General features: G+C 39.0%; 3 protein-coding genes across 4 annotated transcripts; 1 reads left to right on the top strand and 2 right to left on the bottom strand.

Moving 5' to 3' along the window:
- The first annotated feature begins 369 nt into the window (after positions 1–369).
- Gdi (GDP dissociation inhibitor) lies at positions 370–5,377 on the top strand. The gene is made up of 5 exons (XM_078193758.1): positions 370–790; positions 3,365–3,778; positions 3,961–4,174; positions 4,257–4,439; positions 4,554–5,377. Exons 1-5 carry the CDS (start codon positions 630–632, stop codon positions 4,908–4,910), a joined length of 1,329 nt encoding a protein of 442 aa, XP_078049884.1. The 5' UTR covers positions 370–629; the 3' UTR covers positions 4,911–5,377.
- Positions 5,378–5,729: 352 nt separating this feature from the next.
- Aasdh (Aminoadipate-semialdehyde dehydrogenase) lies at positions 5,730–10,414 on the bottom strand. Its single transcript, XM_078193757.1, has 10 exons — positions 10,276–10,414; positions 9,935–10,196; positions 9,416–9,868; positions 8,805–9,184; positions 8,634–8,722; positions 7,659–8,575; positions 7,442–7,593; positions 7,218–7,381; positions 6,890–7,153; positions 5,730–6,724 (listed from the first exon to the last, which is right to left on the bottom strand). Exons 1-10 carry the CDS (start codon positions 10,295–10,297, stop codon positions 6,335–6,337), a joined length of 3,093 nt encoding a protein of 1,030 aa, XP_078049883.1. The 5' UTR covers positions 10,298–10,414; the 3' UTR covers positions 5,730–6,334.
- Positions 10,375–12,568, bottom strand: Skpa (S-phase kinase associated protein 1 SKP1-related A). Of its 2 annotated transcripts, none has more exons than XM_078193760.1 (3): positions 12,209–12,350; positions 11,574–11,852; positions 10,375–11,496 (listed from the first exon to the last, which is right to left on the bottom strand). In XM_078193760.1, exons 2-3 carry the CDS (start codon positions 11,850–11,852, stop codon positions 11,287–11,289), a joined length of 489 nt encoding a protein of 162 aa, XP_078049886.1. In that variant the 5' UTR covers positions 12,209–12,350; the 3' UTR covers positions 10,375–11,286. The 2 variants fall into 2 exon arrangements, with proteins under 2 accessions (XP_078049886.1, XP_078049885.1); XM_078193759.1 differs by lacking the exon at positions 12,209–12,350 and adding an exon at positions 12,396–12,568 and having other exon boundaries at positions 10,376–11,496.
- Between the last annotated feature and the right edge of the window lie 2,065 nt (positions 12,569–14,633).

The following is a 14,633-nucleotide window of genomic DNA, read 5'->3' as shown; positions in this document are numbered from 1 at the left end:
ATCTTTGCGACACACTCTGTTTCGTCTCTTACTAAAAGAATGACACCATTATTAGTAGACTGAAAAATTTTATGCAGTTCTGGCGTTAACAAACTTCAGAGACATCTTTACCATGCTTCTACTATAAGAAACTCTGTAGTCAGCAAGAAATCAATGGTTCTGTTACCCTCGTTGGAACAAAGAGATTCATAAAGACTTGAACGCGCATGAACATGCCTTCCGATATTACAAATTGTTGATAATAGGATCCAGCGAGGTCGTGGAAATTCGAGATCAGGAATTCTCCCGAGAGATACGTAAATCCCGAAGCTAAGAGACATTTGAACTGGTCGGTAGGTGGGGAATCGCGAGTGCCTAGGGAGAGTCTGATGCGGTAGTAGCTCCACCAGCGGTAGCAGCACCACTATCGTTTCATCGGCAGCTCCGTCATCGGCAGTCAGCGAAAGAACGAGGTCTTCCGTTCCGGCATAATAGTCGTGCGAGTTGGCAGTCGCGTGGTCCGTGTGCTTTAGCGTTTTCGTGTTCCGATTACCGATTCCGAAGCGAGAAGGAAAGGACGTGTTAGGACTCGCGGCTAATTTCGCGTGCGTTTGGTTCAGTGGTTGTGTGGTTCGCTTCTATCCAACGACATGAATGAAGAATACGACGCGATCGTGCTGGGCACCGGGCTCAAGGAGTGCATACTCTCCGGTATGCTGTCGGTCAGCGGGAAGAAGGTGCTCCACGTAGATCGCAACAAGTACTACGGCGGAGAGTCAGCCTCCATTACGCCGCTGGAGGATTTGTTCGCGTAAGTCCCGTCGCGAATCGACGCTTCGTCCCCGACAGCCGTACCAGGTGCCGTACTAGGGTCGAATCGCAACGAGATCCGCCGGCATACCCAGCCAACGTTATCCCCTGTGATCGTCGACAAACGATGACTCGTCTTAAATATTGATTTTTTCCCTTCTCGGCCGCTTTTCTCTCGCGGGGACACGATCGCGTCGCTCGCCGCTCGCGCCCGAGTTCCTCCGTCGAGCGTGTCCGTCGGGCGAACCGTGACGTATACCGTCACCCGCGATAATGCGTCGTTGCCGTGCGGCTGCATCCCATCCAACCCATCCACATCCCTTTCTCCAAACGATTCCAGAAGGTTGGCTAGAATGCCACTCGATACGAACCTGGGGGAGGGGCCCGCCCCGCGAAACGCGAGCCATTCCACGTCAAATCGTGCATAATTTCTGCAACACCCGGTCACCGACTTTTCTTTCAAACGACCAACATTTCTTGCGTACTCGAGAGATTGAGTTTCACGAAATTTTAGCCAACCAGCCAAAACGGTGCCCCGAATATTGATTGTCAACGACTTCGAAAAGTCCACGTAGCAGAGATGCTACCCTTTGACCAAGTAACTTTTGCTTACAGCCATTTCGAAGCCGACGGAATTCTCTTTCCAGAAACGCAGTCAAACTGTTGATGATTTCATTGCGAATCATGCGCTGCTTCCCTCCAACGATTTGTCCAGAGGAATTTTAATTGATTCTTCGAAGATTCAACTACGCAATTAGCGTTTTAAAAGTTAGAATAAACTACGTAAAGAGATCGTTTTTAATCTCTTATTTCTTTTTAGCGTTACTGGGAATATTTTTATGTTTTCATTTGCTACGTTGCGGAGTAAGGAGATATTCTCACTCGCTTCTGTGAAATAATTAGAGGGAACTGTGGCGAAATAACAGTTAATGTTTGGTGAAGAAATGGCTCGCTACCGATCGAACTTGACAAGATCGGCAACTGTAACGTTCTTCCAGATACAGCAAAAAGTCGCATTGTTTTCTCTTCCAAAACACTTTTTCTATGTTCGACGCTGACTTCTCCCACTCCATCATTGCTCTCACGCTGTCTGTCTCTTTCTCTCTCTGTGGTGAAATACTAATCCATCGAATCGTTCAGTGTTAGAACTGCCAAGCAAACATGCCTATTGGTTCGCCACCTCCTGTCGACACGATAAAAATGCTTCTCTTTTTTGATCGTCTGCGACTTTTATTGGTGTATGCGGCAAACTATGACGTATAGCGGAACTTGCAATAGCATTGGTTTACGCTCGAAGAATTATGAAGAGAAAATATTAAGTAACAGAGTGGCCAGCGCACCGTTACTTGTACGCCATCCTCGATCCATGAAATCGAACATATGTTCGCATATCTATATAGATTCGGAATTATAGGTATTTTTCTTTTGCTGCACAATCGTTCTCTGACGGAGAAAAGTTTCTATTTACAGATGGTCATCGTCATCGTTATACAAATTAATTAGCAGGCTCTTATCGGGAACTAAATCGCGCGAAAGAGTGAAGTTCAACGAGCGAGGACCATTGAGCGTCAAATTCGATAAAAATAAAAAAGAAAGAAAGAAGGCCAGAGAAATCTTCCGTTCGCGTGGAATTCAGCTGGTTGAAAAAATAAATTGCGATAACGTGTCCGCGCGATTACACTTCTGGTTCATTGAAGAGAGACAGCCATCAAGTGACCGGCTGTGCTCGATAAATTGTAACACATCTAAACTATCCATCCGTTGTAACCGTTGCCTTGTCTGCGTTGCACTCGCCGTATAATTCGATGCAATGACCGTTCGAAAACAGCGTGAAAGTAAAGGAAAAATCCAAACACGTACAGTAACAACAATTAATCGAATTTGTACAATTACATCGCCGAAATGCTTACTTCTCCGTCACGTTACACGAGAGAAGATGCGTATTCGCGGTCTTGTAATTTTACTGCGGAATATTTTTATCCCATTTAACGATTCAGTCGATGGAAATCGATGAAAACCTCTCCGTCACTGAATGTAAGCACGTAGTACACTGAAATGCAACGTATATAATTTAAAAATGTTAACAAGCTCTAAGCACAGTAGTCTACTCAATGATAATAATTTTTGAGATGGGATTACTTTGTTATGCCTTCGGCGTTGCTGTGATATGAGGATCGTGCGATAGAGCAGGGACTCTCAACCGTTAACTGCTCCAGAAACACTTTTTTGCAAGTTTATGTATACGATTATGATTATTTTGTAAAAAATGATTCTTTTTTTAAATATCATGGTATCGTGGTAAAAGCATTTGTATAATTTTTGTGGTTGACAAGAAATTCTTAACATTGGATTTTCTTGTAATGCAAAAATTGTTTAAAGCTGTTTGTGTTTAAAATAGATATGGAGAATTGCTGTTTTTTTTTTATACAGATTAAATGCTGAAAAAATAAATGTTACTTGAAAGACCGGATGTTAAGAGTGGTATATTACCATGTTATAAATTACGGTAAATTGCATAGCCGGGAATGGACGCAGGAAGCTGTTATCGATAATTTTCGTTTGTTCTGTTATCTAGGAAATTCAAGGCCCCTACGCCGGATGAGCGCTACGGTCGTGGCCGCGACTGGAACGTTGATTTAATTCCCAAGTTCCTGATGGCGAACGGGTTGCTGGTGAAGCTACTAATTCACACCGGCGTGACACGTTATTTGGAGTTCAAATGCGTCGAGGGTTCGTACGTCTACAAGTCCGGGAAGATCTCGAAGGTGCCGATCGACCAGCAGGAGGCGTTGTCCAGTGACCTTATGGGCCTGTTCGAAAAGAGGCGGTTCCGCAGCTTCCTAATATGGGTGCAGAACATGCAGGAGGACAAGCCCGACACTTGGGACGGCTTCGACCCGTTCAGCAATAACATGAGTGCTCTGTATAACAAGTTCAATCTCGACAAAAATACTCAGGACTTCACGGGTCACGCGCTAGCACTTTATAGGTACACAAACGGTCATCGGAATCGTCTTTCATTAGAATATAATTTCAACTATATTAAATCAATTCAGTATTGTTCAGCCCTTGCGTGGGATTTTGATGATGACAATAGTATAGTTTGAATAGTTCAACAAAACGTCTTGTCCATAATTTTCATTTTACTAATAAGATGCCTTTCCGCTTCAGGGACGACGAGTATATAGGCCAACGTGCAATTACTACTATAAGAAGAATTAAATTGTACAGCGATAGTTTAGCGCGTTATGGAAAATCACCGTATTTGTACCCCATGTACGGTTTGGGCGAGCTTCCTCAAGGCTTCGCCCGACTTAGCGCCATTTACGGTGGAACGTACATGCTGGACAAGCCGATCGACGAAATTGTCGTCAAAGACGGAAAGGTGAGCGCCAGCGAACAATTTTTACATGCCAACCGATGTGTATGGTGAAATTGAACGTTGATTATCGAGTTTTCTTTTGTAGGTCGTTGGTGTACGTTCCGGAGACGAGGTAGCTCAGTGTAAACAGGTCTTTTGTGATCCTACATATGTACCTGATCGCGTGAAGAAAGTGGGTCAGGTCATAAGATGCATTTGCCTCTTAGATCACCCGATATCAGGCACAGGAGACGCTCTGTCGACGCAAATCATTATTCCTCAGAAACAAGTAGGCAGACTTTTAGGATTTCTATACAGTCTTCCTTCTACCGTAGAGTTTTCCGGGACGTTACAGAGTATTCGAGTCACAATGCTATAGACTAATCTGAACATTCCTTCGCAGGTCAACCGCAATTCCGACATCTATGTGTCTTTGGTATCTCATACTCATCAAGTGGCTGCGAAAGGATGGTTCATCGCCATGGTGTCGACCACGGTCGAGACGAACAATCCGGAAGCCGAGATCAAGCCCGGCCTCGATTTGCTCGGCCCTATCAGGCAAAAGTTCATATCAGTTTCCGACTACATGGAGCCGACCGACAATGGTCTGAATAGTCAGATCTTCATATCAACGAGTTACGACGCCACAACGCACTTCGAGACCACCTGTTTAGACGTCCTCAATATATTCAAGCGAGCTACCGGCGAGGAGTTCGACTTCAAGAAAGTGAAACAAGACCTAGGCGACGAGGACCAGTAACCGTACGACAGCTAGCGCAGCTGGTCATTCTCGAAACTAGTTCATCCTGAATTTAACGAAAGAGAAAGAAACAAAACAAGAGTGAGCAACGTAATTTAATGCGTAATCTTACCGACCGCGTCGGTGTTTAATCGAGTCTTGAGGCGGATACGATTCGCCGATAGGACTCACGCCTAATAATTCTAGATTCTCTTTCGCGGAGAACTACTACCAAGGGCAGAACGGAATATTCAAACATTTATCTTTTAAGTTTGTCTAAATACCATTCTACATACAATCCTTTAAATGCACCGTTTTCTTTTTTCTCTCCCCGCCCTTCTCTCTCTCTCTCTCTCTTTCTCTCTTTCTGGAATACAAGCAGACACGACATATTTCGAAATAGGGTTGACAATGAAACTTGTACCGTTTGTGATTTGAGTATTTTCGATACATTCTGAACGGGGAACGAAATAAATGTTACAGGACGACTCGTGTGTTCTCCATGTATTTACCATCACCAGTGCGTTTTGTAGCAACCATTGTCACCACATCACGGATGTATATCTCATGTTTTGACTGTCGAACAAAAAGAGTATAGATAGTAACGTTCATCGAAATTGTTGTAAAACATTGTGGTACAAGACGAATTATTAAGAAAACCGGTAAATTTGCACGCGGACATCGTGAATAGCGCGACAACGTCCCTGTTTTAGTCGTAGACAACTATATCATACTCCTGCACATTTAGTTCCGGTATCGGTTGAGACTCGAGACACACACGTGTATTTCACAGGAATGCAAACCGAAAACATATGCATACTATAAGCCGAATCTCTCGCAAAGAACAATTGCCTGTAATTGAAATATAATTACAGGAGAGAATCTATATTGAAATATTAGGAAAGAAAAAAGGATTGAAAGAGCGGCCAAGTATATAAATATATAAATTAAATAGATATATATGTATATTCTTTCTCGTTCTCAAATATTAGAAGAATGAGAGTATAGAGAAGTTGGAATCGTTAAAACGTTGTTATTTTATGTGAGCTTGAGGGCCAGACAATTCTCTTGTCCAGTATTTATGATCATTATCAACCGAGAGGACATGAATCGAGAGGGCAACTATATACGACATGCATATGTTGCTTTTAGGACCGCTATGCGTGTGCATTAAATGTATGCGTGGATGTTTTGTTACCGAGCGATTGGTTGTTCCTCAGAACTTTTAATTCGCTTGCATTCTTGCTTGAAAAAAAAAAAACTATAAGCGCACTGATTCACAATGATTCGTGTCACGTACGAATTCATTGGAAGGCGGCCACGTGTTTCGCCTTTATCTTTACCTAAAGTGTTACTTACGTAACTGTAATGTGACGGTCGTCAGAAAAGAATAAACGGTATTGTATTAATTTCAATGATTTGTATTCTTATCAAACAGGACACGTTTAGTTGTGTTGGAGTTTCAGCACATAAATATTATTGTCCCGGCATCCAACGACCACCATGTCATTGACAAGAACAGGCGATGAAAATACTTCACCGGGAAGCTTCTCTGTTTTCATTAATTTGTTTGTCACAAAGTTATAAATATATAATGTGCCATCTGTACACGCCATAAACAAAATGTCGTCCTCGCACCAAGGAGTAGCGAAAACTGATGACTCAAGATGCAATGTATATTTTAAAATAGGTTCAGTCTTAAACTTATTTGGCGACTCGAAACAGTACACGTTCTTATTCTGACTAGCTAGAATAATGTTTTCGTGTCTTGTAAGCACATCATTGTGCTTCACTATGTATGAGAACACATTGCCGTTTATTTTGTACTGCCACATCTAACAGTTATGAAACAAAATTCAATTGAGTAATCATTGTCTTGTAAGTCAAGGTCCCCAGCCGGAAAAAAGTTGTTCTCTATGTATATTTAAAATTTCATAATTTTCAACATTTCTGGGTTGGGGATCTTGTCTTGTAAGCGACCTTTTAACACAAAATATTACCTTAGCATTGATCTTGATGTCAAAACATATTAACATTCCTGTTACAGAACAAAATAAGACAAGCCCGGTGTTTAATGTTACTGGTGAAACAAAGATAGGATCTGTTAATTTGTATTTCCAAATAACTTCACCCGACAACTGTTCCAGTGCCAAACAAGAACCATCTAAAGTTCCGAACAGCACGCTGTTTGATGGTAAGTGTAAGCAACCGGAAGCACTGATACTCCCATTTCCAGTATTGCATTTCCAGATTTCAGATCCGTCCTGTATTGATTACCTTTTAGTGAAATTATTCAAAATATCATCCGAAGAAGATTGATTTATATACCTTAGCAGAGAGACAGTATATAAAACAGTCGTAAGAACCTACAAATACATTTCTCCGTTCTTCGCAAAATATTGCTGAACATTTGACGACATCTTTCGTTTGATATTTCCAAAAAACTTCTCCTGTTTTCAAGTGTAAACAATATATGTTGCCGTCATGGCATCCTAGAAAACAAAGAATTAATAATCTAGTCAAGAAATGAACAATTAGAATAAAACACTTACCCACTATACCCCTGAAATTGTCTGAAATTAAAATTGATGCTTCAATTCTGTTAGGAAGTTGTACCACGAATGTAGGAAAACAACTTTCTGCTTCCAATAAAACCGTAGCTATCAATCCGGAATGTGAACCAACTGTTGCGTAGCTCTTTCCACTAAATTAAAAATTGAATAGTTAAAACTTAAGAAATCTAACATTGTTGCTTTAATTTATACTTGCTTAGAGTAATGAAAAACAGTTGATGAGGCATCTATGCATTTGCGTAAATTACACGTTTTCAATATCTCAATTTTTGTTACTGCATTGTACAGTGCTTTAGATGTTTTATTCTCCATTGTTTTGCTGGAATTTAGTTGTCCTCTACATTTATGCCACTGATATGAACAACTTTGATTTTCTGTAATCATTGATTTAGCATCATGATTTTTCGTATCTTGATCTGATGATGCTTCATCTTCTAGTTTAGTGTGAATTAAAGATATTATTTGGTCGTTATCAGGCATGTATCTAATCGAACAGTTTATTGAATTATTGGGGTAGATCAGTAAAATACCCCTTATGTAATTGATGCATTCATCAATAGTAGCATCCTTTAAAAGCATGCCAATCAATTCAGGAAATTCTCTGTTCGTTTCTTTGGATATAGCATTCGACATTTGCAACGCCGTTATGGACGTGCCACCTAATTTTACGAATCCACTGTTCCTACACTTTAAATTGTTTTCCCAAATAGTCTTAAAAATGTCTTCAGCATTTTGACTGCTGATATTATTTACTGTTGCTGTTTTGTTCGTCTGTTCCTCTATGTAACTTTTTAAAAAATTTACGGAGATTTTTCCACTCGCAGTAAATTCGAAATGATCTAAAAAATATATTTTGTCTGGTCTATACAAGGAACATAACTTTTGCAAGTGTTCCATCATGATCATATCCATATTGTCATAGTTTGTTGTTTCCTTGGCGTATATACATAAGTATAACTTGTGATAGCTCTCGTCCCATATCGCGTGACAATTTTTAACGAAATGGACTTGCAATGCAAATTTTTCAAGGTCTGCCAAATTGACCTTATTTCCAAACCGTTTAACGATGCTGTTGTTTCTTCCTTTATAAAATATTTTACCGTCTTCATCGATCTGGAACAGGATTGCTTTTAATCACGTGACATATCATTTAATAGTTTATGATACTTACAAAAACAATATCACCACTCTCACGAAATACTGGTAGTTCCAACTCTTCAATATTTTCCTCATTTAGTACGCAAATTCTGTTATCACTGCCTACATGCAAATATATCAAATTTAGTCAATATTTCATGCATTAACTACTTTTTATTACCTAAACGTAGTGTATGATAATTACCTATATAAAGAGATCCTGTACCATTTGTTATCACTTCTCCCTCGTCGTTTCTAACTTCTAATATAGTGTGTGACAATGCTTTACCTAAGCACTGTACATCAGTTTGTTCACTACTAATTAAAACTTCATTAATACTAGCCCAACAAGACAACTCAGTGATGCCATAAATATTATAGATTGTTGTATTGTTACGAGGATGTACTGCTTCAATAAGTAAATCTAATTTCGGGAAAGGTTCACCACCTAAAAGAAGAATTCTAAGGGACGAGTTATCGCTAAGAATAGTAGCTTTTAAGCTTTCAGTTGTCCAGTTGTTGAAAAAGAGTGAAGGAGTTATTTGCAGTATCGAAATTTTGTTAGAATAAATTTCCTCCAAGAGCCTGGAAATAAAAGATATTTTTCCCAAATAAAAATGTGCAAATATTTACGAAATAAATCGGAAATCTGCACGTGTCATAGGTAGAACTATTTAACAATAATCAGACCGCTTAATTAAGCTTCATTGCATATAAAATTTTGCGAAACATTTTTTATTTTTAAATGAAATAATGACTTTTTCATATAGAATCGTGTTAGTGAAAACACTGCGTATTTTCATGAATCATATTTACCTATTAGTATTATTTTTCAGCGCCTTCGAGATCATAAACAATGTTCCAGCTGACGATAGAGCCAGAAAAATTTCAACTATGCTCGGATCAAACGTAAAACTTGTCAATTGAGCAATTTTATCGTACTTTCGAATACTCAGCCTTGTGCCTAAGTCTAGAATATTAGGAATTATGGAAGCGTGAGAGACTTTAACAACTTTTGGTTCACCGGTTGAACCCGAAGTAGTAATAGCATATGCATAATGACTTCCATTGTTGTCCAACTTATCCTGATTTTGACTTTTTAATTTTATCAAGTAAATGCATTTATTTTGAATTGTAAATTGCCTTACAATATCTCCTTCAACCACATCTTTACAAAACAAATAACGTAGCCGCAATATTTCTTTTAACTTTCCAAATTCCGTCGCATTGAATGGTACATTAACAAAGCTGTGTTTGCTACATAAAATCCTACAAAAAGATTTGATTGAAGAATACTTTTTCCACGATCATGTTTCACCTAATTGAACCTCTTACCCAAGAATTAGAGAAATCACGCAATATTCAGGAACATCGAAATGTATGCCGAAAAATTCGAAACCCTTTATGCACTGTAAAAAGTCAGAGAGCATGTTTTTTGTAGCAAGAAGTTCTTTGTAAGTTATACAAATGGTATTGTCTAAGTCGTGATATTCTATTGCTACATTTTCGATTTCAGACCAATCGCAAATGTCATGCAACTTTTTCACGACATTCGATGATGTATTGCAGCCAGGAAAATCATTTTCTTGAACAGCATCTGTAAAAATTGCTTATCGAGTCAAAGGTCAATGTTAACACCGTATTAGAATTTTTTAAGTTTCGATCGATTTATTCACCGTGTATTTCATAATTAGCCATTGCCAAATGTTACGAGATGTTGGTTCTTTAAAAAACAAAGTATTCTTTTTTTCCCCATTTATATTTTTATTGGAATCCAGAACTGTTTTAATGCTTGATAGCTGCACAACATTCTCTACACTCTGCGATGGGAACAAAGGTTATGTTTGAACATTTTCATTTCACACTCATCATTATTTATTAGATAAACCTTGGCATAAAATTGACTTTTTATACAGAACAATATTTTTTCACATAAGCAAAGATGATATTAATTTAGGAGAAATTTCAATTGTTCTATGAAAAATATTTTAGACTTTATATGTTCAAGTTTTACCGTGAATTAAATATGCGCAGAAGTAAACTTTGTTCCATTCACACAAAAAATTATTATTTATTCTGCATATATTGTAATGTATTTTACTTTTATCAAACAAAAATTTAGTATTTAATACGCTGAAAGATATAAAACCGAAAAAATAAATATTAGACAGAGATTTTCGACAGAACCGAACACAGATGAATGTCTATTAATCAAATTTTCGTTATATTTTAATATGACTATTCAGTGTACAATTTTGTCGAAACCATACATTTACTCTAATATATTGCTAAACGAAAAAATCGGAAATTGAATGAAAAAATTTGAGACTTATATTCTAACGAGATGAAACAAAATTTGGCTGTCTATGATACTAAATATATCTATGATACTAAGTAAATGTAACAATGATACAATAAGATTAATTTATATCCATGTAACTTTTACTATGCGTAGTGAATAGTATTATTAAACGTTATGCAAAGATTTAGGATAAATAAACCATATACACATCGACGTAATTTTTTTGACATTAAGTAGCGACTATTTGGTGGATTAATTGGAAAATAGATACTTGTTAAGAAACCTCTTTTCAAACAATACAATTGGTGCATTAACTCAGAAATTTTCGAGTATTAAGACGGAATTCTGTAGTAAATTAAAATGTTCAATGTGTTCGTACGTTGATCTACTTTTCCTCACACCATTCGTTCTCTTTGCGTACTTGTTCCTCCTCTGTTGCACTAAAATCATTTTTAATATTGAATGTCTTTCGAATTTCGTCCGGTGTTTTACCCTTTATCATGTTAGCAACTGTTTTGCATGTTACATCTAAAAGCCCTTTAATATCAAGATAATTAGCTGCCAGAATTAATTCGAAAAGAGTTCCTTGGTCCACCTATAAGTAAATTGGTTTGCTAAGTACCAAAACATACAAAATATATAAAATAAATGTAACAATTCCAATCTTATTACCTTCAAGAAGTCTGCATCCCAAGAACTTATATCATCCGTGCGTTTTTCTTTGGTTTCTTCGTCTTCGTGCGGTGGTGGATCATCTTTGTGGTAGCTTGCCCACTGAAGTACTTTCTTCAAAATAGCAGAATTAACGTTTGGCAGGGGAACAACTTCTTCCTCTTCATCATCCATGCCAAGATCTTCCAACATGGTCTTTATGGTGACTGAGCATTTTGCAATGTCAACATCAACTTCGAAAACCTCTCCGTCCGAGCTTTGTAATTTAATATTAGGCATCTAAAACAGTTTCAATTAATGGCTGTTGAAATATCGCAGCGTCAGCGTGTGGAAAATTAGAGAAAATTTAGCATAGCTTCTCCCCCCTATTTGGAAAATGAAATGTGCTCCTATATGTCTCCATTTTCCATAAATTAAAGCATTAGAGTATCTGTTGGCATGGGCATTCGTAACCTACTTCGAACGTAGTGAATGTCAGCTAGATTATAGTTAATCGAGAAAACTGTACTTTTCGCGTAGACAGAATGCCTTTGCAATTTTGTGTACACGACAGTTTTCTCCGAATACAGTTGTTGTGACAACACTTACGTCCCGACCGATAATAAACAATAAATTTTACAATTTGTTTCACTCACGATCGGTTTGTTTATTCAAAATTCTGTGTTTGCAAAAATAGATAAGCAGTTGATCCACGAATCATAACATCCGCGAAAGACATATTTGTGACATGTGCATGAAATATCGACGCTGTTTTCGAAAGGCAAACGCAACGCTCAATCAGGAACAAGGTGCGAGAATATTAAAAAGATATGGGATATTCACCGTGAAATTAGTTGCGATTAATACAACCCAGCATCAAATATTTTGCTGTGACTGTGGCGACCAAGCCCGTGGTATACTCAATCGTTCCTGCTTCAACTTCAATCGTTCTTTTGTTCTACTCTCTCGCTCAGTGTCGACTGACAATGTTTCTTCTCTGTCTACGGTATATGCGTCCTTCTGTATCCGTTGTATTCTTGGCGATTCCCCTCCTGCTCTTCTATAGGCATCTCTTTTTTGTAGTTTCTGGATATACGAAGGGAACACGATCATTTCAATAGCCAGTCTATTAAACTGCTGTTAGATGTCGCCATTGCACTGCGCAACCGGCGGATGCAGAAGTCTCTCTTACTGATAGTATACAGGCGCCTTTTACGGCGAAACCAAGAAGCTTCGGTCAAGGCTCGTACAGCGCCAATTAGTATCTGGCAAAAGGCTGAAACTGCTATCCAAACGGTAGCGCCGCATCTGGCGAAATCTGGAAGCTTTGTTCAGAGTCCGTGCAACACCAACTGGCAATTGGCAAAACGCTGAAACTACCAGCCAGATAGTGGCGCCGCTCGAGGTGAAATCTGGAGGCTTAAAAACAATTTATCTTATATCACAAAAGAGTATTTTTTTATTCAAATCAGGACAAATATTTGGTATTTGCAAGTGTGAGATCGGAGAATAGACGGTTAAATAGCAAACCTCACTTTCCGCTAGATGGCCATAGTATGCACATCGCGAGTGTTACACATCGAGCCTTTATGGTCAAAGAGAAATGGAAACAATTTCCTCATCAAGCTATGTATATATATATAAATGCTATAATAAATATTAATACTTCATTCCAATTATCTATCCATATCTATGCGCAATTTAAATTCCTGTTACACTATCTAAATGCTGATTAAATGCAATTGGCCAAGTTTGTGACACTAGTATCATCCGTAATAAATTTTCCGCTAAGCAATTGCTGCTTATTAAGTGGAATCGATTTCAGATAAGCTGAAAATGACAAACAACGCATATCGAATTTTTCACAGCAAATATTCAGAAACTTTCCAGAAGAGATATTGCGAATATTTGCAGGACTCGAAACGGAGGGCGGCAACCACCGACTCATGGCAGGGGTGTGCTAATGCTACTGCGGCATCTACAAGTGTACCCGTAGGTGTTCGATACACGTGGAAAACAGCTCCACCAACCCACCATCTGCAAGATTAACGATCTCGACGCTGCCACGGTATTGCCTTCGGATACTCGCAGGTCGGTTTCCCATCCTCTTTCTCATTTTCATCCCCACCAAGGCACCACTGTTACGGAATTTTCCTACCGCCCGCATACATTGCTCGGACCGCCACCCTTATTAAAAGAAAGGTCGAAGACAATCGGTTCCGGGACCGGCGGCCATAGCCGAGGTCATCGGAAATACGAAAAATGAGAAATTAAACTAGAGGCCTCTGTACAAATTTACAACTATACCTCACGAAAATTAATAAGGTACGTGCCCCTTGTAAAAGGAGTAAGGATGAGTAATTGTAGCTGTCAGTTTACAGGTAAACACTCGAGCGTGTTTCCAAGAGTTTTATTACAACGAATCCGATAGATGTTCAGTGAAACTATATTATACCGTTTTTCTTGGTGGCAACGGGAATTCGCTACGTAGATGTTGTGCGTCGTTTAACATGTTCGATACCGATATCTAATTAATTTGAATAGTTTGCCTAATTGGTTTGCTAATTTATTTGAATAGTTTATTTGAATGGTTACGAAGGCCGTACAAACGTAATGTTTCGTAACAAACAAAAATCGATGATAGAAAGAAAACAAGCTCGGCGGTTCGAGTATAAGTAAGTAACAATAGTTAGAAGGCGTTTTAACATATTCTTAGAAAGGACGCGGCACGCCGTGAATCGGAAAGATCTGCAGCGAACCGAATGGAATGCAGCCACCGTGGGGGATACATCGTTGAAGTTTAGCGGGTGACAAGGTCCGCAGGTAGCGATGCCAAGGGTGGGGAAGGGTGGCGTTAACTATATTAGGTTTGGGGTAGATATTAGCGGGCCTGTCGCTCAGGGAAAAGAGGGCGACGGTTGGTTTTTTTTTCATCCCCTCGTCGTTTAGGAGGTCGTGCAGGATCGGGACGGGCGTGGGACGCAGGAGAGAGAACAGGGTACTGTCAGGAATTCGTTTAATTTCGCAAGACCGACCGGGTAAAACAAAAGTCACGGTGAGCGAACATTAAAAATACACGGG

The sequence above is a fragment of the Augochlora pura genome, chromosome 10 (genome assembly GCF_028453695.1).
Source record: "Augochlora pura isolate Apur16 chromosome 10, APUR_v2.2.1, whole genome shotgun sequence".
Taxonomy (NCBI): domain Eukaryota; kingdom Metazoa; phylum Arthropoda; class Insecta; order Hymenoptera; family Halictidae; genus Augochlora; species Augochlora pura.
Note: the sequence above shows the minus strand (reverse complement) of the source record. Positions and strands in the feature narration are given on the sequence as shown.

Coding starts and splice junctions, on each gene's coding strand:
- Gdi (XM_078193758.1), top strand. CDS start 630: ATGAATGAAGAATACGACGCGATCGTGCTGGGCACCGGGCTCAAGGAG. Junction 3,779..3,960: donor CACGCGCTAGCACTTTATAG/GTACACAAACGG, acceptor TTTCCGCTTCAG/GGACGACGAGTATATAGGCC. Junction 4,175..4,256: donor TTGTCGTCAAAGACGGAAAG/GTGAGCGCCAGC, acceptor TTTCTTTTGTAG/GTCGTTGGTGTACGTTCCGG.
- Aasdh (XM_078193757.1), bottom strand. CDS start 10,297: ATGGCTAATTATGAAATACACG. Junction 10,197..10,275: donor GGCTAATTATGAAATACACG/GTGAATAAATCG, acceptor CAATTTTTACAG/ATGCTGTTCAAGAAAATGAT. Junction 7,154..7,217: donor TATACTGTCTCTCTGCTAAG/GTATATAAATCA, acceptor TAATCAATACAG/GACGGATCTGAAATCTGGAA.
- Skpa (XM_078193759.1), bottom strand. CDS start 11,852: ATGCCTAATATTAAATTACAAAGCTCGGACGGAGAGGTTTTCGAAGTT. Junction 11,497..11,573: donor GGGATGCAGACTTCTTGAAG/GTAATAAGATTG, acceptor ATTTACTTATAG/GTGGACCAAGGAACTCTTTT.